Source organism: Sparus aurata, chromosome 19, assembly GCF_900880675.1.
Source record: "Sparus aurata chromosome 19, fSpaAur1.1, whole genome shotgun sequence".
NCBI lineage: Eukaryota > Metazoa > Chordata > Actinopteri > Spariformes > Sparidae > Sparus > Sparus aurata.
In genome coordinates this window covers 21274424-21298087 of record NC_044205.1, presented here as the reverse complement: position 1 = coordinate 21298087, position 23664 = coordinate 21274424, and the positions used below count along the sequence as shown (strand labels likewise).

The following is a 23664-nucleotide window of genomic DNA, read 5'->3' as shown; positions in this document are numbered from 1 at the left end:
AACCATTTTCGTGGCATCTGGATTATAAAGTAAGTTTAAAAGAAAAAAAGGGTGCGTCCCTATTAAATGTAGATCTGATGAAATAAAAACAGCCACTGCTTGTTTTTGCTGACTCATTTTGCTTTGAAATTCATTTAAATCAATCAGAGTCTACGGGGGAGTACATGGTAGGGGTCTGTTTTGGGTAAAGAAGTGCTGTCATTCCACAAAGGCAGCCAGCTCCATCAGCTACTCGCATGGTTGCTTGTCTCTTCTTGCTTCAGGCGCTCTCTCCCTCCCTCTTTCCTCCCAGTGAGGCCTCTTTTGCACTCAATGACTTCCATGTGGAAGTCTCTCCCCCCTCTCCCACAACAAAGTAAATATTTACAGCAGTGTGAATAGCACGCTGCTGTCTTTGGGAACAACAGTAGTATTTCCCCTGTTCCCCACCAACGACTGGGGGACGTCTCAGGGGCAAATAATTCAGAGCGGATTGTTTTTCAGGGAGGGATTTAACTTCTAAAGAAGGCAGTGTATTCTTAGGAATGACTCCAATAAATTGCTCTTAAAGGCTTAGCTCAGCATAATAAGCATGTGAATTTATGCTCACTGCTCCAGACTGGTTTACACCCAGAGCCTAGCAGGCCGTATTTCTGACAACTGCACTTGTTTCAAAACCATAAACCACTTTGTTGTTTTAATGTTTCAGCATCCGTAACGCCCATATTTACTTGTGTCGTAATTGTGCTCTTGGCTTCTTTTTGTTCCATGTGTGTGACAATTTTTGTTTCAATTTGTTTTCCAGCTCCATCACTACCTACAGCCGGATGGAGTCAGGACACAGCTTTGACACCCCCGCCTTCTTCCTCTCCATTGGTTATTTTCTTGGTGTGCTCGCCGGCTCCTTCCTCGTGGGTTTCATATTCACAGTCATAACAGCACTCATATCCTTTTCATCCCCTCCCATCTCTGCCTCTGCACCCTAAACTCAATTATCACCTCAGCATCCGCTGCAATCTATCCACTTCCTCAACTTGGTAATTGCTTCTCTAACAAACCCCTACTGTACCACCTTTATCAACAAAAGCGACACAGCTGAGTCTAAAGTGCTCCTGCGACATTAATGGTTGCAGAGAGGTCGTCAATCAAGCCAATAGCTGCTGATGAATTTTCGACTTGCGCTGTTGTCCGGCATTTCTCTCTGATCTTCTACTAATAAGACTTTAGGATGAAAAATGAGGATGTGTCATGAGAGGTTTGGGGCACAGCTCAGCTCTTATTTACAGTGACTAATCTCTGGGTGCGAGCAAAGCACAAAGGGAGCATTTATTAGATTACGCTGATGCTAACTATAGCAACAGCCTGCTCTTTAGTGCCGTCTCTTCAAACTGAAAGCTTCTTAAAGAGATTGTCTTTGATATACATTTGCTCAGTTATCTTTTTAATTACCAGCAGTACCTGTCTGTGTTAATTACAAAAAGGATCAGGAATGCAGAGGAGCAAACAGTTAGCCTCCTCAAAATGTAATGTTTACACTAAATCTAGTCACAAATACAGAACGCATACCTGTGTTGCTCCACCTGTTCTTATTTTATGGTTTACAAGGAAGCATTGCCAGAGAGGATGTGGGAAACTGAAATAGCATGTGTGTAGTGCGGTGAACAGTAAGCTTTACTCGATAGTGCAGATCCCCTGCCTTAGTGAGCACCTTCTGCAGTTTCAGATACTGCAGTCTGTCTCTGCCTGGATGGAGAGTGAAATGCAACAGCATACATTTGAATTAGTTCCTCAGTTTTTTAGTCTTAGTGTTAAAAACTGTACGACCATCTTCTTGTTCATCTTTAACTCCTTTTCCACCTCACCAAATTCACGCGGCTGTGTGAGAATCCACTGCTGGAAACAGTAGTCTTCTTCCTGCTGTCCTGGAGCAGCTTCCTCTCAGCAGAGGCCAGTGGACTTTCAGGTGAGTTCAGTGTGGAGGTTACCTTTGAAATCCTTGAAAAAACTGGATTTAAAGATGCAATATATAAGAATTGGCCACCTGTCAAATTGTCAAAACAAATGAGGTGGAGCATATATAATCAGAGCAATCACTAAATGCTGCTAACTGTAGCTGCGGTCAGCTTGGTTAGCACACAAGGCCATATCCTGCTGTCTGCTTCTGTAAAGGCTGCTAGTTCTCATTGATGTAACTGTAGTTAACCACGATCTGTGTCTCAGACTAAGCCAATATTGGGCCTGGAAAGTCCTTAGATCTTTTCTAAGGTCTGTGATCCCTGATTATGCCTTGTATGTTGTGGGTGTGTTTATGTGTGTGGCCATGTTAGTGCTTTCCCCTCAGGTGTCCCTTCCAACTGCATGCTCTGACTCGCTCACTGCAGCACAGCATCAGTGGCACGAGCAGCTGTTGATCGTAGCGCTCTGCTGGCTCGAGGTGTTGCTGTGGTCACTGGCATTCCACAGAGCTGTGAATGTTGTGTGCACATTCTCTGTTGTCCGCACATGAACGTCTGCACAATTCCCTCCTAAAGAAATGTCTTCCTCATTAAAATCCATACCAGCATTAGAAGGCCTTTCCCTTACATACATAAATACATACATACACATGCATATCCTCTGGGAGTCCTTGGTGTTGTAGCAATTCAATAATGCACAGATGAGATAGTATTAAGCCGCCTCCTCTCTACAGGGCACTGCAGGTAGCAATCACATTCTGGGCTCAACCCCCATAACTCATTTTAAAATGGTGTCCGCCTTCCCCTGTCTGAACGTGTCCCAGCCTTTAGTTTGGAGATGGCACTACAGATAGCTAAGGCAAGAATGCAATATGGTTGTTATGGCTTCCTGCTAAGTCAAGAAGCGCTCGGACCTCGTGTACAGCCTGCCTTGACCTTCTTGCCTTGTAGAGGTTGCATTTGTATTGTATTGTTTAGGGATTCATCTCAAATCTTGAATGATGATGTGCGAAAGAAACAACAATTACTCGGCTGAGCTGCCGGGAATCGTCCTCACCTAGTTCCTTATCGACTTGTCGCGATGTAGTCCTGAAATATGAATGTAGTGTACATGTGCATGCATTCATGTTGTTGTTCCTCCTGCCCTTATTGTGTCAGAGGGATTGCACTCTCATTCAGCTGATGTTGTAGAACTCCCTGTGGTCTGTGGAGGAGGAGAAGACAGTTTTAATGAAATAGCATAACCTTTGTCTATTGGACCCAGATGCACTGTCTATAAAGAACACCACCACTCTGCTGTCCAGTGTGGGAGGCACACCGCAGCAGTGCCTAGGTGCTGGTTGTCAGTACTATCTGATGCAGGGCTTTGGATATTCTTAGTGCAGATACAACTTTTTTGTTGTGTATTTCCAGTGCCAGCAGTAAAAATATGTAATGTTGACCTGAAACCTTCAGTGCTATAAAACAAATCATATTTCTATACATGAAATATAAGACATTAAGAGGAGATTAATTTTACAATAAGCAGTGGGTATTCTTGCTTGAACCCAGGAGCAGACACCAGAACAGGGGGTAGGTTTGAAAAGGATTTATTTGTTAGATTTCAGAGGCAGTTAAGTTGGCAGGTGGCTCAGGCTCTGGCTGGGGTACCAGTGGAGCTGAGAGGGTGACTCACGAAGGTGGAGATAGCGGGCAAGTAGAGGTTAAAAGGAACCAGTGCGTGAGGACAGGTGGCTCACATGCTGGTGACAGAGGTCCTGGCGGCCGGGTCGTGGTGTAGGGACGTAGCGCGGTCCAGGGTAGAGGTTTCACTAGAGAGCGAACAAGAGGCAAGGTTAGACGACTTCAGATCACGAGTATAAACTTGGGAGACTCCAAAAAAATCACAAGGGACGAATCGATCATGTACCATGCAGAGTAGACTTTGTAATCTGGCAATAAGCAGAGGGAAGACCAGGGTATGTATGCTGGCGCTGCTGATTAGATGCGCTGCAGGTGTGTGTGTGTGTGTGTGTGTGTGTGTGTGTGTGTGTGTGTCAGGAAGCTGCTAACCATAACCCACCGGAAAACCACGCCCAGCCTTACATCACATAAGTGGAGCACAGCACAGAAACAATACAAACATCCATGTGCATGAGCATCATTAGTCAATGTCAATCGCATGTCAAGGGTGTAAATTTTCATTTTTATTCAATCAGTTTGGAATCCCAGGACTTCCAGAGACTTCGAATATGCTGGACAAGCTGTATGGAAACATTTTATGTGATTTTCAGTTGTATTTTGCCCATCTACTTAAGTTGTTTTGGAAAATGCTGCCTCAGAAATGTTTGTTGACTTTGAAAACCCACCCGACTTTCCAGCGAAATCAGTGTTCGAAAATATGTGGTGAATTTTCATTTTTGGGCGAATTTATTGAAATGTCACGGTAAACTAATATTTTTAAACAAGCTAACTGCAGACCTCAGGTATTCAGGAGGATTGTTACACAGGTGGGGAGCATAGAAATTAAAAGTGGCTTCACCTTGCTTGGTTTTAGGTCCCGGCAACACTGAGGTAGCCTGTCCCAAGTGACCTGATTCAAGCCTGAGACCATTAAGTGCTGTATAGAGAAGTAATAGGATTTTACAATCTATCTTTTAACACTCAGGAAGCAGGTGCAGTCATTTAAAGAACAGTGTAATGTAACCTAAAAATGAATCATATCGCAATCTTGCTTCAAAATTGAACCCCACAGAACTAATCTGTGGACTGCTTTCTGTTCTTTAATGGTCCATTTGGGGTGAAGCGGCACCTCATACGGAGTGACCCAGTGAGCGATGGGAGTCCTCCCTGGTGTCCTTTGGTAATCGCGGCCCTTTCTGTCTCTGTTAATTGCCGGAGTTTAGTGAGGGTGCGTCTAATGACCCTCAGCATTACAGCGAGCCCTGCTATCATTAATCTTACACCCCTCAAAACTGCTCATTATGGGATGCATCTCATCTGTTGCCAAGTGCCCTGTGTGGTTGAGTCTTTGTGTGGATGGTGGATGATGTGTTGCCTCTGTCAGTGTTATGTAAACCAAAGGATGGTGTCATTTTCCCTGAACCAAATGGAAACCCAAAAGGAGATTTGCCACGCTGGCATGCTTCATTAGACTTTGTTGAACAATGCTGGAAAGCACATAGTGAACAGGGAGTACTGGAGCTACAGTGCAGGTACAGGTCAGCATCCTAGTGTGCAGATGGATGGTGGAGAGGGAGTAATGGACTGGCTTCACTTAGCAGCCTGAACCACTGGTGCTATCTTTCCTCTGCTGCCGTATTTATTACTGCCAGCTCTGTCCTCTTAACTATTGCTACCCATCACAGTAATTTCACATTTTCCCATCCTCTGTAATTCTCTCGCTAAGCAGAGGGAGCAGAAATGTGAAATTGAATTTCTGCAACAATGCAAGCATGGCCTCTGCGGCAGCAACCCACCTTTCATGCTCTGCGTTTCAAATTCCAGCTCCCTGCTCCAGCCAGCCTCCTCTTTACCAGCAGGGGCCCTAATCACTCCCACACTGTTTCCTCTCTCTGTGGAACTGCGCTGCCTTTCTTTGTCTGCATCTCTTTCCCTTCTGTACTTTTGCTTGTTTGCCTTTTTTGTAATTTCTGCTCCTCCGCATCTGGCAGGATCTGCAGCGATGATGTCATTCTTTAGCATTCATCACTTCCAGGGCTTCATGTCTCTTGAGTAGAAGTGGAATCAAAGTCATGAGGATGCTTTAAGTGGGCTGCACAGCACAGTTTGATGAAGCTGTTTTTACAGCTGGACTCCACTGGAACCAGGACAATGGGTGGATACCAGGGTTGGGCCGATTTGATCTGGTCTCAGATACTTTACGCAGAAATAGCTGCACACAGGAGGATTCAACTTGATTCTTTGACTTTTTGGACAATCCTTACATGGATTGTTTTGCTAAAATATATCATATTACAACCATTACATCAAGGTTTAATTAGAAAATCGTGTTTGTGAGCTAAACTAGAAGTCGGGCTTTGGCTGGCTTGTGAATTCACTTGCTTTGATTTTAACTACGCAGATAAGACTCTTTTCACACATCATTTTCTTATGACAGAAAAGGCCGCCTACAGCATGTTCTCAACATCAGAAACCCCCAAGGCTCTGCAAACATACACATTCTCACATCCTGACAACATAACATGTGCATGTATAAGCAATTTAGCCTACTTTGTATTAATTAGATGCAGCACATTGTTTGACTCCCTTCTGTCTACAGAACACTCCCTTGTGCACAAAATTTGTTGACAGCTAACAGATGTTGCGGATGTTTAACACTATTCCCTGTTCTGAATTTTCATAAAAGTCACATCCACCTTTGTTTATCTCTCAGGTATTGTCGCGGTGCTGTTTTGTGGCATGAGCCAGGCGAGGTACACAGTTCACAATTTATCCTCCGAGGGCAGGACCAGGACCAAGCAGGTAGGATTATGAAGCATGATTGAGGCTGAGGCCCCCCCCCGATCAACCCACCCACCCCGTCTACTCACTTTATTCATGTCGTCTTTTGATGCCAATGTTTGTGCCTTGCATGCATGCACAAGCAATCATTAATTGCCATTAGTGCTCATGTTGTCCAGTGGGTGTCTGTGTGGGAGGCCAGTCTCCAGCTATCCTCTTAAAAGGCTGAGCACAGATGGAGGCCAGCGCACTGTCATACTGTACCTGCTTCACAGAGGAGCAAATAAATCAAAAGTATGCACATATACTCATCTACGCATTTATTATTCATCATCGGCGATACAGTGGAGCGTACTGTTTATCACAGAGAAGCCTGTTAAAAGGCTATGCAACACAGTCGAACCTTTCTGCCTATAAAGTGGATTGGGTATTCAATAGTCAATGGTGTATGTATGGTGCAGTATGTTTACTTGGCAGAATGCCTTTATCTACATTTTTATGATTTATACATGCAGCTTCAGCTCTCAGAGGGAAAGACAAAGTGATTCAGCATATGCAGACACCAGTTGAATAGCTAGTAGGAGAAATATTTTTCCGTGTGACGTCTTTCGTCTCTCTGATGTGAGGCCCTTCAGGGAAAAGTTACATTTATTCAATTAGATCACTTTTTTTTTATGTTTTTACCAAAGCGTTAAACCAAAGCTGGTGAAACTGATGAAAACATAAATTAATAAATCGTTAACAAGATTATAACATCTGCCTTTAATTTAATCCAGATACAACATAAGGACCTTAATTAATATTTGATATCAAAAAACAGAAATCAAATATTAAAATCATTCAGATTCTATTTTCATCTACGGGAAATGACATCCAAGCTCTCTGGTTCATTCTGGAAGGTTTTTTTGCAGTTTTTTCCCCAAGTCCTGACTTTTATTCTTGACACGCTTCCATAAATGTGTCAAATAAATTATTTAATGGGAAAATGATGATAAAAACCTGTGGTGCTAAACATCATCACAATATGGCTGTGTGGTGTAGATTTTTGTACCTTAAAGGATCAGGGAACAACATCCTCGCTGGATTTGTCGTGTTTGTACAAATCTAAGCCTGTTTATCCATTTCAGATATGATCCAAGTCCTTCACTTTCACCCCGCTATGCACACACACACACACACAAACACAAACACACACACACACACCATCCACCCCATTTCAGATGACCTTCTCCCTCATGATCTTCTCAATCCCTTTTATAATTTGCAGCTCTTTGAAGCCTTCAGCTTCCTTGGGGAGATTTTCATCTTCAGCAACATGGGATACATATTGTCGACGTTTCCTCACCATGCGTTCAAAGCCCTCTTCATTTCTGGGGCATTTGTATCCTTTTCTGCTACATGATGGAGCATCATCACACCCTGCTGCTCAGCCTTTTGGATCCCACTCAGACCACAGAAATGGTGTTCTGTCTTGTTTTGTTCTGTTTCTCACACCTTCTGTCATAATCCCTATCTGCACAATCATCTGCCACTTATTCGACCAGAGTGGTTTTCATCTTTTCTATCTTGCCTCTCTGCTGCAGTGCAGTGCAGTCGTTTCCCCAGTCCTTTAAAAAAAAAAAAAACCTCAGCACTTAAATTGTACAGGTTTGATCCGGTGAGCTCTGCAAATGCCATCCAGTCACTCTCCCATGATCCCCATCTCTGCAGATGGAGATGCTGCAGTGCAGGGTTTGCTCCGAGGAACGCCGATGAAACATAAATTTAAATAGGCCTTTAATTATTGTTTCTGCTGCTTGTTTTCTGTTCTCTAGCAAAGCTCAGTGGAATAAAGATGTTTGCCCGTTTGAAATAAGCTTACACTACTTTAATTTGTAGTGGATTAAGCACCGTATCCCTGTTGAGGTTGAAGATTCAATTTTATTAGCTCTAGAAACTCCAGTGAAGGAACCTTCTGCTGTGTTTTATGGTGTTTCCAACTTGTCAAAGAAAATATCTGCTATAAAAGGTGCTGTTGTAATTTATGGAGCTTGATGACAAAACAGCATTGCAGCATTCTCCTAAACAACTGAAGTGGTTGGGGACTTGTTTTAAAATGTTAATAAACAACCGAAACAAACACAAAGTGGCTCCATACAGCTTGTCCGGCATAATCCAAGGCTTTAGATGCTATAATAGGTTTAAAAAGACGTTATTTACACCCTTAGTTAAAGCATTAAAGCTGCAACTTCAATGCAACTGCTAAGCTAAAAGCTTTAAGGAGCAACCAGTCTGAAGTGGTCGACTGAGCCCAAACCGTGCATCAAAGTTGAAAATAACACTGTTTTGCTCTGAAGCTCCAGAAATTCTTTTTAGACTACAAATCATTTCTTCATTTCTGGTTGAACTCATCCTTCAAACAAAATGCCAACATGTCAACAGTTGCAGCCTCTCAACTGTAAATGATTGACTGGTTTTATCAGTTTTATATCATTTTTGTTAGATTCCTTTGGGTTTTTGGCTGTTTTCAAACAAAACATGCAACTAGACTATGTCTTCTTGGAGCATGAGCATGTTTTTAATAATTTCTGACTAAATGGTTTATTGAATAATCAGAAAAATAGTTGACAGATTAATTGATAGTGAAAGTAATCATTGGTTGTATTCCTAGTAGACAGTTTGAAATAAACTGGATGTATCTGAATGCTATGTCAGTGTAGTTTGAAAGATTAAAAAAGCATAGCCTTCTAAATCACCAACATTAGATATCAATTTGAGGGGAAAATTGCTATGAATCAAAGAGCAAAAGCTTCTCAGACTTCATATTTTGTCCCCAGACTCAAAAACCATACAGGCAGAAATCTTCTCTGACAGGAGTCTCTGCAGTCCCAAAATGCAATGCAGCTGCAATACATGTAACGTTATCAAAAAGCATCCCCTTAATGATAGTCACCGCATGTTTAAGTTATAGATAGAATTACTTTAATGATCCCAGACTGGGAAATTATTTAAAGTTATACTACCATAACAGATGTCTCATCCACAGCTGTTGTTGTATCCATCAGCTTTACTTCCCGAAGGGAGCGGAGGGGTAGTAATGGGCTGCTGGCTGCAATTGTCTTTGCCTGAAAGCTGGCATGACCATAGCGTATGCCTGAGGAGAGACTCCAGTGGCCGCACTCCAAGGAGCTGTTCTTTCACAGTCCAGTGCCCAGATGGCCGGCAATTATTATTACAATCCATCTTCCACCATAGGGTCAAAGGAGCCAGGGAAAGAGTCGAGCGAGCAGATTCCTTTTCCAGTCCTCAGTCCTCTTGTGTTCAGCGCGAGGGGCTGCCAGGGAGAAAATGTTTGACTTGAGCGCAGAGCCTGTTTAGTTTTTGTCCTCCATTTTGCTTCCATAACAAAAAAAAATCAGTCTGGAAGCTGACCCGGATGTGCAAACAGGAATAAATGGAGGTCGCGGTCCTCTTGTTCAGTGCTAAAAGTGTCTATAAAAATGAAATAGCCCGAGTGATTCAGCCCTGTTAATCGCTCTTTGGTTACGCAGTAGATTTTAATCGCCATAGCTTTCAGCCTTTGCCAGTGACAATGGAGATGGGCTATGTTGGAAATGAGGCTGAGATGAAAGTGCTTAATTACCTCCTTTCAAATAGCTCAGAGGCCTTTGATAAAGAGAAATGACTGCTTTTGGGAGCAGGATATTGCTTTTGAAAATCCATAGGGTGCATGAGAATCTAATATTGACTGTGAGGGGGCTCTGTTTTAGTAATAGCCCTGTCAGACTAAGGTCCCCTGCCTAAGATATTGGTCCTGTTATTATTCCAGGCATCGTATTTGGACTTACTGTAGAATAGCTGAAATCCTTTCTCCCCATGGTACTAAAGCAGAGGTACCTGTCTACAAAGACGATTTTCCTGCACCAAAATTCAAAAGAACATTTTCTTTAAAAGAGTAAAAATCCTTATAGCCTTTACGTGGGTGCCACTAATAACAACCTACTGGAGGATTTCAGGCTCACATGAGCGTAGGAGGTCATACAGGGCTACAGCAACTTCTTCTGAAAGTTTGACAAAAGATGTAAAGTGCATCCAGGATGGCAGCTATGTCCCCGATAATTGCACAGATATCCTCTCCCTAACTGCTGCCCAGGACACTTAGCATTCAGTGCCATCCTATGTGAAACATCAAAGTGTGTGTGGAGGGCAGAGACAGCTGGCAGAGCCTGATTGGCTTCATGCCTCGGCTTGGTGCCACACTGCTGTGTTTGCATCCTAAACAGGAAATTCTCGGAGATTATCTTTTTTTATGCGTGTGTGCACGTGCGCGTCTCTTAATATTCATGGGTGTACTTTAACGGCCTGATCTCACCAAGAATTTGCGCTTTTGTATTTAATATGGAATTAACCGTCACCAGTTCAGAGCCCGTTCACAACATGCTGTTCAGCGTGGATTATCTGGTAATATGAGGGGGTTTACAGATCCAGTTTTAAGCCTCCTGAACTGTTCACAGACTCATTTTTCTGCCGCCCAATAATATCAAAAGTGTTTGATATTTCTGATTTAAAATCTGAGCCGAACCTAAACAACCAATGAGGGAAATAATCTAGCCCCTTGAGGTTAACGATAGCTAGCATGCCACTGCTGACAGAAACTTAAAAGTTCTTGCTGAAGAATAGAAAACCTTTGCTGACCATGTCTCCCCGCTCATTAACCTTCTCTCCTGTTATGTGACTGCAACGCATTACTGCAGTAAGTTTTTCACCACAGTCATCTCTGTTATGTTTGCCTAAATAAATCTGTTGTTATTCTACAAGCACTGGCCCGGGATACACATATATGCACAGACAGGACCTATACACATGCATTAATGTATGGACACGTACTACTGAAAATGAATGAAAGCAATAAAAAATGACTTGACATAAAAGCAAGTTGAAAACGATGGGTTTTAAGAAGTGATTAAAAATAAGTCTCTGGTTCTGTGAGCTTTGTCTCCACAGGCGGGTCATTCCAAAGCCGAGTGGCCCTGATAGCAGAAGCACAATCATCTTCAGATTAGAGCAACAGCATGAAGAGTCCCGTCTGCAGATCTGGATGCCAACAGGCTCATCGGTGGTTAACATTCCTGCTGGACACCCAGACCAGCTTTAAAAGTGATCAATACAATCTTAAAATCAATTATAAATTGAACAAGAACCCTGCTTACTCATGAGTGTGCTTCAACCCGTGTGTATACTCCTTAATCTTAGCTCCATACAAACAGCTCTCCATCTTTATATCAAGAGCCTGCAACATCTACCCACTGTCACTCCTCCTGAACCTGGGACGCACAACCAAGATACCTCGCACCTTCCAGCACTTCATGATGTTTGCAGGTGAGGCTTTTAAGATCCTGCCAACATAATTTACTGTGATTTAGTTTTCATATGTAGCAATATTTAGCATTTTTGCTCTCTGCCTGACCACATCACTGGGTTCTGTGTGGTCGCTGCGAGGAACCGAAAAAGGAAAACTTTTACCCCAATTCATCGGTTTCCAGTGGAAACTGTAAATTATTCCATCCTCTTCACCGCCTGCAGCTGATGGTATTAGCGAGGATGCTGAGAGAATGTGTCCCCTGTGGAAGACGTGCAAGTTGGTCAGCGTATGTGTGGAAAGGCAGATAGTCGGACACGAAGACAGGCCACCGTCCTCAGGCGTTACAAGAATTCACCACCCTCATTAAAAAGAAGGTTTTTGCATGAATCTTTCCCTTTAAAATACCTCACGCTCAGCTTTTTCTATTTTTGTCGCTTTATTTCGAGTAAATAAAGCATCGGCTCGCTTCAGCCTCCCAGAGTAACGGCTGAAGCACTGGGTGGCTTGATGATGCGGGGGGAACCGAGTGTTTGATGTGCAGTGATGTAGGGTAGTGCAGCAGCAGCATGTTTCACTGCCTGCCTGACCCACTTTATCTCTTACATAAGATGGTTTCTTTGTAAAAAAAAAAAAAAAAAAAAAAAAAAGCCCTTGTCTTGCTATTTTTCAAAACTCCCCCATCACCACCACCTCCCCTATCAGTTTCCCATGGATTTGCTCTGGGAAATGTTTTTGGCTTTCAGCATTATGTCACCACTGTGCAGCAGCCTAGAAGTTTGTTCTTTGGAGGTGCATGCTGGTCAATAACAGTCCTTCCTCTCTCAAATTAACTGGTATCTAGCTGGTTGTCTGCTAGTTTGATGGATCCAGCTGTTTGTCTCCTCTGCTCCCAGGCTTGAGGGGGGCCGTGGCGTTTAGCCTGGCCGCAAGAGACACGTCCACAGAAGTGAGACGCACCATCCTCACCACCACGCTGCTAGTGGTCGGCTTCACCATCTGGGTGCTGGGTACGGCCGCCGACCCCATGCTGCGCTGTCTGGACATCAGGTTAGTGCTAACACCTCGCCGACTGACACCGATCTCTCCGAGTCTCTCAAACACACACGCAGACAGATGCAGCTTAATTAGACTCTCACATTAAATATTCAGCTCACATAATACGCTACTGCTTTTTGTGAGGCTTTTCTCTGCATGTTTGGATTCTGCCTATCCCTCCTCCCTTTGCCGCTCAGCCATACGCAGGCACTTAGCTCTGCGTGTGTGCCCGGGCTCTGCCCTCTATTAGTGGCTTGCACAGCTGGTGCACAGGGCAAAGCGGGGCTACAGGTCCCTCGAAACATGTTACAGAGGAGATAGCATTAAATTGCAGCTTGCCACGCGGTAAACCTGTCTATACAAACTAGCACACTGTGGCAACATAATGAGAACACAAAGCGGGTTCATGCTTTTTCTTTTAAAGTCTGCATACTATGTGTAATTCGAGGCCAGTGGGCGATAATGACTAAGGAGTGCAGAAGAGGCGTGAAGGATGCATGGCAGTAATTAGATACTTATATTATTAAAATGTAATCTATGGCCCAGATCACAGTGGTATAATTGACTCCCACAGTCTTTCAAGGCAGTGCTTTTCAGTCTCCAGTGTCTGTCAGTAAAGCCTGATAGAAATGGAAGAGAAATGGAACAGCAGAAGAAAAGAAAAAAAGCTCTGATGAGAAAGCAGACACAGTTTTTTAATAAGAAAAAAATCCACTTTTAAAAGTAGAAACATAAAAAGGCGAAATATACTACAATATGATAAGGCATACAATATACAATGTATCCAAAAGTGCATACCCTGGCTTGTCTCTGAACAATAAAATGTCCTCCCTCAGAGCTACAAGACAGACAATGAAGCAATTTGTGATGTGAAACAAAACCTGAAGCCACTCTATTGTTAATGAATTGCAGATAGGCTTTGGTGATTCAATCTGCCAAGTTGTTTGTTTGAGCTTTTACAGCCAAATAAGCTTCAATTCATTATAACGCTAACGTTTATGAACCAGACGAGGAACCGATATCTGTATAAAATGGCCCCAGGCCCTAGATTTGTTTCCTCAAACACTTTCGCTGTGTGTCAGTTGCTCTGTTGTTCATAGATCCTATCTTCACCAAAACCGTAAACAACTTCCAACATGCTGGTAAAATCTGTCTGAAACCCCAAAGGGTGACTCACTATTCGTAGCCAGTAATTTATAAAAAGAATAAAGTTTGAATGTTTTTTTCTGTTATTGTCTCTCTACCCTGCCTCTACACTTGACAGCATTTAAACACCCACTGACTCCTGCGTCATGATGCGTTTATGAGCCTTTGTTGCCTGTCTTTAAATCTCGAGAAAACAGGGCTTCAAATCTTCAAATATTTCAAACAAACATTGAAAACTTCTTAAAGTTACAGATCCCCTCCAGACATCCCTCAAGATATTAAAAAAAATGCTCTTATTGGAATAATATTAATAATAACACACATACACACACAAATATATCTGGTATTGAAGTTATATTCACTCCTTCCCACTTAATAAAAAGCCAAAATTATGAATATACAATAAGTCTCAGTAGAAACCTCGAGACTAGTTTTGATGCTATAAAAACACAGTTGTATGTACTGAGATGTGTCTGTAGGAGTTTGAGGGTGAGCAAAGAAAGCCATTTATGTCAAACTCTGCTGCGACATCATTCTGCACTGCGAAGGTCAAACATCCAGATGAAGTAATATTAAGAAAAACACATTTTTAAGGGGACAAAGACTTTAAAAATGGTATAAGAAATCTTTCTAGAGAACATAAACAACAGCCGTCGACAACTATATTCTGATCAGCCCAGATGAAAGAAGTGAGGAGAGCGAAAAACATGTGTCACATAAAACGGTGAGCAGAAAATGATGTTTTCCATGGAGGAGCCCACAACTGATAGCTGCGGATTCACCGACCAGAAATTCAGTGCTGACAGTTATCAAATTTATTAAAAGTAACATTTTGGTTGACAGCCGGTGATGCCGATATTGATGCTTTTTCTTGTTGTTCTTCCCTCTTTTGTGTCAGGGACACAAAGATTTCTTCATTGTAACACGAATAACTGAACTGTTTTGAAGTCAGTCAGCCCTTTATTACGCAATCCCTGAAAGAGCTCACATTTGATTATCCAAACTTATGAAACAACCATTTATATAACCATATTTCACATGAAAGATATAATTTAACACTGTGGAGCCTGCTATAAAACCACCCTTCCAATGATAATATTGTTTTCCATACGAACAGCTTTACAAACCGATTGCAAAGATGTCATGAGATAATCGCTTATGGTTGCGAAACAACAGATAGACATGCCACCGCTGCTTTCAGTGATTTTCATCTAATTTGTTGGCGAAAGTCAGCCATGTTGTCCGTGAACGTATGTTCAGCCAATAAATCAGTGCATCCCCAGTTATAGCTGATTAAAAAAAGAAAGGTATCCAGGGCCTTTAAGTTATGTCACATGTTTTTTTAAACGTTTCTCAGCCCTTAGGATACAGCATAAGCTCAAATCTTCATTACTATTCACTGTGAGAAACCTTTTTCCTTTACATCTTTACAGTTTTTGACACCCATCCTCCTTCCATGTATACACTGTGTGAATACAGTACCTGTCGATATCCGTCCTGAATAACGCGGCTGCCTTTGACTGCACATTTATATCCCCATGACACTTCTGTCTTTGAGTGTATTCATTCCGTCTCTGGAGTCCATCACAGTACACTGCGTCGAGCCTTCAGGGTTGTCATGTTTCAGAGAATAGCTCTGTTTTCCTCCCTTCCCAAACTCCCACCTCTGCTTCGCTCCTCGTCTCCCTTCCTTCATCTGATTGTATGAAGTGAAGGGGCGAGTACCAACTTTGAAAGACTGCATTTTCGGTGAATAATACATTACATCTCCTCACCTGGAGCAAATTTAACTTCCATTCCATCTCTGAAATGGTTTTGAGAAGGAGTCTTTGAAAGTTGTACTCCATGTGAAATTACTCTGGTACAGTTTTTTTTTTTTTTAACCCATATAGCTACCTCAAAAGACCTACAACTGCAGGCATCAAATGAAATACAAAGAGGCAGTAAAAAGTCTTTTGTTTCCACTTTTGTGAAATTTGTTGAATAAAGCTGGCATCACAGATAATAGATGCTGGGTGTTTGTGTGTGGGTGCAGTAAAGTAAGCCAGACTGCACTTTCACACATTGAAGACAGGAAGCGGTGATGATTATTCGTCTGCCAGTGATTTGAAATGCAAAACCTGAAGAGATTAGAGTGGGCAAAAGGTCAATCAGCGCAAACAGATGCACAAACAGAAAAACTGACTGAAAGGTAGAATCTCCCTTTTATCAATGTGGTACGTACGGTGGTTTTATCGCTTTCATCCCACCCAGCGTTACCAGATAATCTAGAGGGGAACAGGCAAAAAAAGTTTCCAACCACAAAGTGGGCACCAGAATTCAAGAAGGAAAAGAAAATCGATCTTTTGCAAGTGAGGCTGAAATGAAATAACATACCAAGGTACTGTGGTCGTGTTTGTCCCAGTATTCAGCTATCTTAAGACTCTCACTGCCACAAACACAGAAATGCTGAGAGAGGTGAGCTGCCTGTCAGACTGCAATGTGAAATTCACGTGCTTTATGTTTCGATAGATGGTTGAGGCTCAAAGGATATGAGTAAAAAAAATAAATACTGCCTTACCTTCGGACTTGCAGGCTTCAGAACGCGAGACAAAATGTGCTTCTAAAGCCCAGACTGTCTGCCTCTCCTCTTTTCCTCTCTATTTCAGTCTCAATTTCAAGGTGCATTATTGCCCACACTTGAGAGTTTCATCATGGCGCCGCGATATAAAGTGATTATTTTCACTAAACTGCATACAGTAATGAAAATACTATTTTCCTGTATTGTGCAATTGATAGTAATTATTGATATATCCAAACGCAACACACCATGAAACTGGATAATTGCCGTTTTTCTTTTCTCCCCGGTTCTCTGCTGCTCCTCTGCATTGTCATGCTTGTTGCTTCACACCAATCTCCCGGGCATTTGCTTTCCCATGCTCAAACCCACACACTTGTCAGTTAATGGTCGTTTTGCTCCGCAGGAGGCAAATACAAACTTTGGAGCAGATTATACCCATCTAGTCCAATGTGGAAGAAATAATGGGAAAACTAATGGTGGAAAAAAAACAAACCTAAATCATTCAAGTGCAACTGCAAGCTCAACCAACTAATGAACTGTTCAGAATTAGCAACACTTTATCAATATAGAGAGGTTTTAGTGGATTTTTGCTTGTAGCTGATCAGCTGAATTATATTAGCTTATTTCAGCAATTATTATTACCTGAAAATAAATCTGTGCTGTACAGTATGTATATGTTGAAGATGAAATGCGAGCCCGATTTGTCCTGATACACTGTAAATATTTTTACTTTTTGTGACTGTCAACAGTGACAATATGTACATTCTTTAAGAGTAAGTTCATCAAAAAATGTCAAATGTTGTCTTTATTGTCTCTCATCCCGATGCCGGTGGAAATTCTTGTGATGTTTCATAGTCCAGAAACGTTTCTGGAGCAAAACATCATATCAGCGTTTTCCTAAAAGACTGTAATAGATGGGGGACTTGTTTTAAAACACAAAAAAACAAATTTAAAGCACAAAATGGCTCAATGCAACTCAACACATGATGTAAGTCTCTGGACGGGTCGAGATCCCAAATTGATTTGAAAAGGATTTATTGGATAGAATCTTTAAAATGCCAAACATCCCTTTTTAAAATGGCTAAATTGTCACATTGCTTATTGTTTGGAAAAGACTTATTATCAACGTTTGCTAGGGGCAAACAACATGCATAAAACAGTTTTATGTAACATTGAATAGGTTTTTGTGTGTGCACCCCACCACATACACAGACTGCTTGTGTTTATCCGGAGTTCTCCACCCTTGTTTGGAGCTATGAAAACAAACAGGGCCAAGAGGGCAAAAAGTTGCCTTGTGCCCTGATGAAATTGGCAATCCGCCCGAATTTGTGCCTCTACCAGCTTTGCATCAGCGTGGAAAACAGCCCTAAGTACATTTCTGTGTTCAGAACCACCATTTGTAATTGGACACCTGGTATATGTGTTGATGTGATATGCACAATATTCTCTAAAGTACACTCAAGCTTTTCAAACTGAGTGTCAAGTGTGATTCAAATCTGAGAATCAGTAACATGCCCAAAATATAGACTAATGAATTATATAGTCTCATATTTCTTGAGTGTCACAAATTGACAGTGCCTCACAACCAGTCAGCTGCAACACATCAGCAAATTATAACAAATGGCGACATGTCAAAGTGTAAAGTAGAATCCATTCTTCAGTGTTCTATTTGTTTCTGTCTTTGTCTTTTTCTTATGCCCATGTACCTCTATGCCCAAGCCGTATCACGAAGACTCAGACACACGCACGCAATGTCACACTGCCGGTTCTCAGTCTCGGTCTGTCTCATTGGCTTTGATGAGGGCTGGAGGTGACAGGGCACCCCTGGGGAGATCTGAGACCGTGTCACAGTGAGCAGTCTGGGGGCCCCTCAGCTTTGAACGTTGGCCAGTTATGTCCTCTTCAAGCCCTTTCAGTTTGAATATCATTATCTTTCCTCAGCCCAACTCAGACTAATAGTTGTATTTTGCTTCTGGCATAACATGTGCTTATCTATTTTTTTGTGGTAGCAGTAACTTTAAATGTATGGTAGTAATCACAAAGTCTTATGCCTTTGCTGTGTGCTTACTGCAATATATCGCTTTGCTACATATTTGAATAACATTTTTGCTTTCTGTGCTTGGTTAATGTCAAGCAAAGGGCATATACAGCTGTATGCTGTATTGGTAGCAAGGTCAGACAGGTGGTCGTTCCTCCAATTTGGTCTAGACAGAAATATCTTAAAGACTATTGAACAGATGCCCATGGAATTTTGTATAGTCTTTCATGGTGGATGAATCATACTGATATCTGTGATCCTCTGACTTTTCATCATAGTATCACCAGCAGGCTGAGTGTGAAATATCTTAAAAAGTATATCTAGAAGTTTGAATGAACAATGAACCCATGTTGAAAATGGCAGAAGGAGAGCTAGTTAGCTGTCAGCAGTTTCAGCCAGTGAACCACAGAGTAATGAACTAATGAAGCTAATTGCTTACAGTGTATGGTGCTGATAGAGCTACCAAGCAAACAGCTAAAAGATATTACAAAATCTCAGCTACCAAAGCAAACAGCTAAAAGAGGTAATAGCTTATAGCTAACAGAAAACAGAGATAATAGCTTACGGCTAATTGGCTAGTAGAATGTTAGAATAACAGTCTTAACAAGGATGGTTAACCTGATCAATACCTGCTTATAATCAGCATGTCATCATTCTCACTTTGAGCTCTTTAGCATGTTGATTTTAGCATTTGGCTAAAAGCACTACTGTGCCTAACGTACGGCCTCAGCCAGCATGGCATGGCAGCAGAATTTTCAACTTGTTAATTTGCATAGTCCATGGAGCGAGAGCGATGATAGAGCCCACATGCAAGCCATTTCCCCTTTAAAGTTTTGTGAGATGATCTCATATCCGAATATGTCATGGTTGTTACTTGGGGGCAACTAGTGTCGGCCGGTCATGAGACCTTGCACTACGCTGTAGTGCTTGTGTGTGTGTCACTGTGTGTGTCTACGTAAGTGCTCATAGAAATGAGCAGTGTTCAAAACTTGGAGGCTAAGACGTAACAGCTGGAGCCCTGCTAATGACTGGCCTGTTTGTTTTGAGTGGACAGATGGACGGGTGGAAAACCATGTCTCTGATGTCGCTCAATCTCCCTCATGCCCCACTGACCTCTTATCACTCGCTCTCTCTTACACACTCGCCCACTCTTTTTTGACTTCCATCTGCCAGTAGAGCTGTGATAACATTTTTCCAATTGTGGGGACTGTGTAATACAAGAATAAGGCCACCCACACACACACACACATCCCTCCTCCTCCTCCTCCTTCTCCTCCTTGATATATAGGTGTAGCCGACTGAAGGAGAGGGGAAAGTCACTCACATATCCTCCTGTACACAGGCAAATACACACTGCCCATAATAAAAAGATGTCAACCTGATTGGATGGAAGATACATCAGAAGACTCCAAAGATGAATGGCTCCTGCATCGGTTCGCCCCTACTGATAAGGAAAGGAGACAATAAGAGGAAGATATGAAAATAGATAAAAAATACTTCAGTCCTTCATTGGTATATTCTTTGTTCTGTCCAGTCAAAAGGGATCGGTTTGTGACAAAAGGAATTGGAAAATGTAAAAGAACTGTGAATTAGAAAACCAATCTACAGCAAGGGACAACTTTGGAACTTGGGGAACAAAGGCTCTTCTGTCGGGCTTTAAAAATGTAACATATTCTTTCATGTCAGTCACAAAGCGATCTTTGTCGTACGATAGCTTACCAAACGAGAAAACTTGTGAAATTATCCTTCTTTTTCTTTTGTCCCTTCATGGATGGATCAATATGCTCAGGTGACATTTCGTCAGGCAAAATGCATCTGTTGTTATGTCTACAGAACACATTCATTATTAATGGAGCCTGATGATCCTGTGATGGATTGCAGCTATATTACAGCTCCCACGACACTTTGTTGCCATTATTTATCAAAACAACCTGTAGTTTTTCCTCTCTCTCTCTCTCTCTCTCTCTCTCTCTCTCTCTCTCTCTCTCTCTCTCTCTCTCTCTCTCTCTCTCTCGCTCTCTCTCTCTCTCGCTCTCTCTCTCTTCCTTTCTTCTTCCCCTGTTCCTCCTTTGGTGATTTTCCCTCCCTCACTGTGCTGAAAGTTAAGTCTCATTTCTCATTACATTGAGCTCAGCTCCAGTTGGCGACAGGGTTTAGATGTGCAGCACTAAGTCACAGTGGAGCGCTGCAAGTTCAGCCAGCCGCACCGGTCATTGATTATGTCTCCTGAGTGTTGAAGAAGCGAGCATCGTTTTAACATTTCAGAAGGATCTTTTCTCAGTCGGGGAAAAGGCTCTGCCATCAAAATTCAGCCCATCTCCGTCCATCCATTTGCCATTTCTGTCTACGGCATGCCAGGCAGCACAGCGTTGTCACCACTCCAGTGCAGTTTACTCTGTTTTGCTTTGGCTGAAGTTGCGTATGGAGCCTACTTTACATTCATTCTATATTCATGAAGGGGAAAAGAGTCAGTCAGTGTGACTTGTAGGGCTGTAGGGTGCTGCTGAGACTTTAGTGCCACATTCAGGGTCTAAAAAGAGGCTTGCTCACAGGGTAAGTGGGCCCCTAATTGAGGACGTTGCTGTTGGGAGTAGCGAGAGATGGATGCTGGGTAAGGCCAGTGAATTATGATTCTGATGCTGATCAGACGTGAAACGTAATCTCTTCACATTAGCCTGCCAGGGTTACACTCTGTGGCACCAGATACAGATAGTCGTCTTTCAGCTCGACTATCAACACTCTTATGTGTGTTGATAGTTGAGCTGTGTGTGAGTGTGTGAGTGTGTGCGTGTGTGTGTGTGTGGGTGTGTGTGTGTTAGCGTGCAGACAATAAACAGGTGAGAGCTTGAGCGCTCACAGAGTGCACGTGCCACCGTTAACGCGCCGCTCTCCCCTCTGACACACAATTCAATGGGTTTCCTCTCACAGTGGATTGATAGCCATGGCGTTGTGCGGAGAGAATGAACAGATTGCTGTGGTAACCGCATCTGTCGGCTCAGCCAATACGGCGAGTTTATCAGGTGGAGATTGACTCTGGACGGAGGTCTCCTACATTCGAGTCCTGTGCTGCAGCCTCCGCTAAAAAGGCCCAGAGGCACGGCCTAATGGATGTGACGTCAATACAGAGAGGGAGGTGGAGGACCATTAAAAAGAGCATCAGGGCAATAAAAGAGCCCACTTGTGTGCATGTGTGTGTGTGTGTGTGTGTGTGTCTGCTTGTGTGGAGCCATGATGGGCGATAGAGCTCGGGAATTTTGCATGAACACCATATGCAAATGAGATGCACACAGACGAAAAGTGGTTTGTTGAGATTTATTTTTAAACTCATTGTTTTAGGACGGGCCCAGAGAACCAGCGAAGAGACCGGAGCGGTATAGCAAAACATCAGTATGTGCTGTGTGTGTCTCTGGCAGGTGTCTGTGGGCTGAAAGAGGATCCACACATGAGTATGAATAATAAAACAGACACGGGGTGCCTCCGCCGCGCACTGCCTCACACATGCATAAATGCAAACGCACACAACTGCGTGCACTTTTTCCACTCCACCGGTGGATGAACAAAGCTTTAAGAGTGAGAAGCCTGCATGGAGTCCTCAGAGGGAACGGCAAATTGATAATGAGGTTTGATGGATGGTACTGATGGGGCTAAATTTGCAACACTGCAGAGAGCCGCGGAGGTAGAGATAGAAAGAGTAGTCGAAACAGTCCCAATGCTACAAGGTTGTGTGTGTGTGTGTGTGTGTGTGCCGTTTACGAGGAAACTGTGCCATGCGTTTTGTGTGGGAGAGCTGTGGGGGCTACTGAAGCCGAGAGATCTAATGAATCCAACTTACCCAGCATCCCTAGCTGCCTAGCGACCTCGCCTCTCAATCACTCTCAATGGGCACCTCTTATTTATAGAGCCATTATTTTTAGCCCTCTATAATTTAGGCCCTCAGCCTCTTGAAGAATTAACAGAAAAGAACATTGGAGGAAAAGATGGAGACAGAAAATTGGGAGGCGGGAGACAGCCCGAGAAGATGAAAAGATCGAAAAATCAAGTCGATTTTAGTACCCAATATCAAGGGCATGGTTCTTTTTCACAGTTTTGGCCTTTACTGCTCCAAGTTATGAACATTCTTAATCAATAGGATCAGGGAATTCTGCACAAGAAGTTCATGGGATGAGACATGGAAGGTCAGGTTGTAGACTCCAAGTGTAGATGTACTCAAAAAAACACTTATTTGGAAGTAAGCTCACCTGGATTGTTGGATTTAAAATGTATTTATTTTGAAATTGCTCAGATCAGCGAGGCTGCACAGGCACAGTGGTGCTTTTAGCTGAATGCTAATATCAGGGTGCTAACATACTTACAATGCCAGTGCATACTTGCTGATGTTTAAAAGGTAGTGCAGGGGGAAAACAAATGCTTAGGGATACATGTCCTTTCATTTATTTTGATCTTCTTCCCAGGGACTAAGGTAGCATTTTGCCCACTGGCAACTTTACTGTTATCGTAAAAATAAGGAACCCTTTCTGCATTACACTCTGTCTACACTAGACAACAACACTTTCCAGAAAGGCAATAGGACAGACGTGGTTATAAAACTGAAAAGCACGTTTTGTGCTGAAAGTAATATCTCTACCAAATTTCATCCAGCCGTTGCTAAGATATTTCAGTCCGGTCCAAAGTGGCCCATTTTGCCGTCTTTTGTAACAATCTTAATGTTCACTTTTTTTTTTTTTTACTTTCTCCTAAGCTTGCTGATACTGGGATTTTGTTTACATCCTGAGTGACCCAGCTTGTGAAAAAAAAACCCTTTAAGGTCAACAGCTTGAGAGGATGCATTTGTCTCTTTAGACACTGATCTATTGTTTTCTTTGTTGGTTCCCTGTCATTGTAGAGGCACATGCAAACTCAAGTCCCCCATCAAGGTAACAATGTGTCAACCTTGTAAACTATTTGTGATATCTGTCCTTCCTGAGAATGCTCTGAATGTTAAGTTCGCCACAAGGTTGAAACCGGTCCATTTTTTTTCTCTGATCGGCGCCGTGAAATCGTAGCTCTCTGAGGTGGTTCTTGTTTGCTCCCAATTGCTTGTGCTTGAGGCAGGAAATCATTGGCCAGAGAGAGAACAACAGCGTGGCCAAACATGGACTCCCAATACACAGATGTGGGAAGAAAGGCA

At 42.6% G+C, this 23664-nt stretch overlaps 1 protein-coding gene and 1 long non-coding RNA gene across 3 annotated transcripts in view; one reads left to right on the top strand and one right to left on the bottom strand.

Annotated features, from left to right (window-relative positions):
* Positions 1 to 23664, top strand: part of LOC115569616 (sodium/hydrogen exchanger 9-like) — a 70076-nt gene that overhangs the window by 21600 nt on the left and 24812 nt on the right. For both annotated transcript variants that reach the window (XR_003981569.1, XM_030397629.1), the window contains exons 7-12: positions 785 to 923; positions 1837 to 1942; positions 6310 to 6398; positions 7645 to 7758; positions 11624 to 11735; positions 12612 to 12765. Coding sequence is in view for 1 of the 2 variants with exons in the window: in XM_030397629.1 (XP_030253489.1) it covers positions 785 to 923; positions 1837 to 1942; positions 6310 to 6398; positions 7645 to 7758; positions 11624 to 11735; positions 12612 to 12765 (714 nt within the window). In the remaining variant the exon portion in view is untranslated. The remainder of the gene's footprint in view (positions 1 to 784; positions 924 to 1836; positions 1943 to 6309; positions 6399 to 7644; positions 7759 to 11623; positions 11736 to 12611; positions 12766 to 23664) is intronic.
* Positions 3508 to 11630, bottom strand: LOC115569619 (uncharacterized). Its single transcript, XR_003981570.1, has 2 exons — positions 9380 to 11630; positions 3508 to 3745 (listed from the first exon to the last, which is right to left on the bottom strand). It is a non-coding gene; the product is annotated as an uncharacterized LOC115569619 (long non-coding RNA).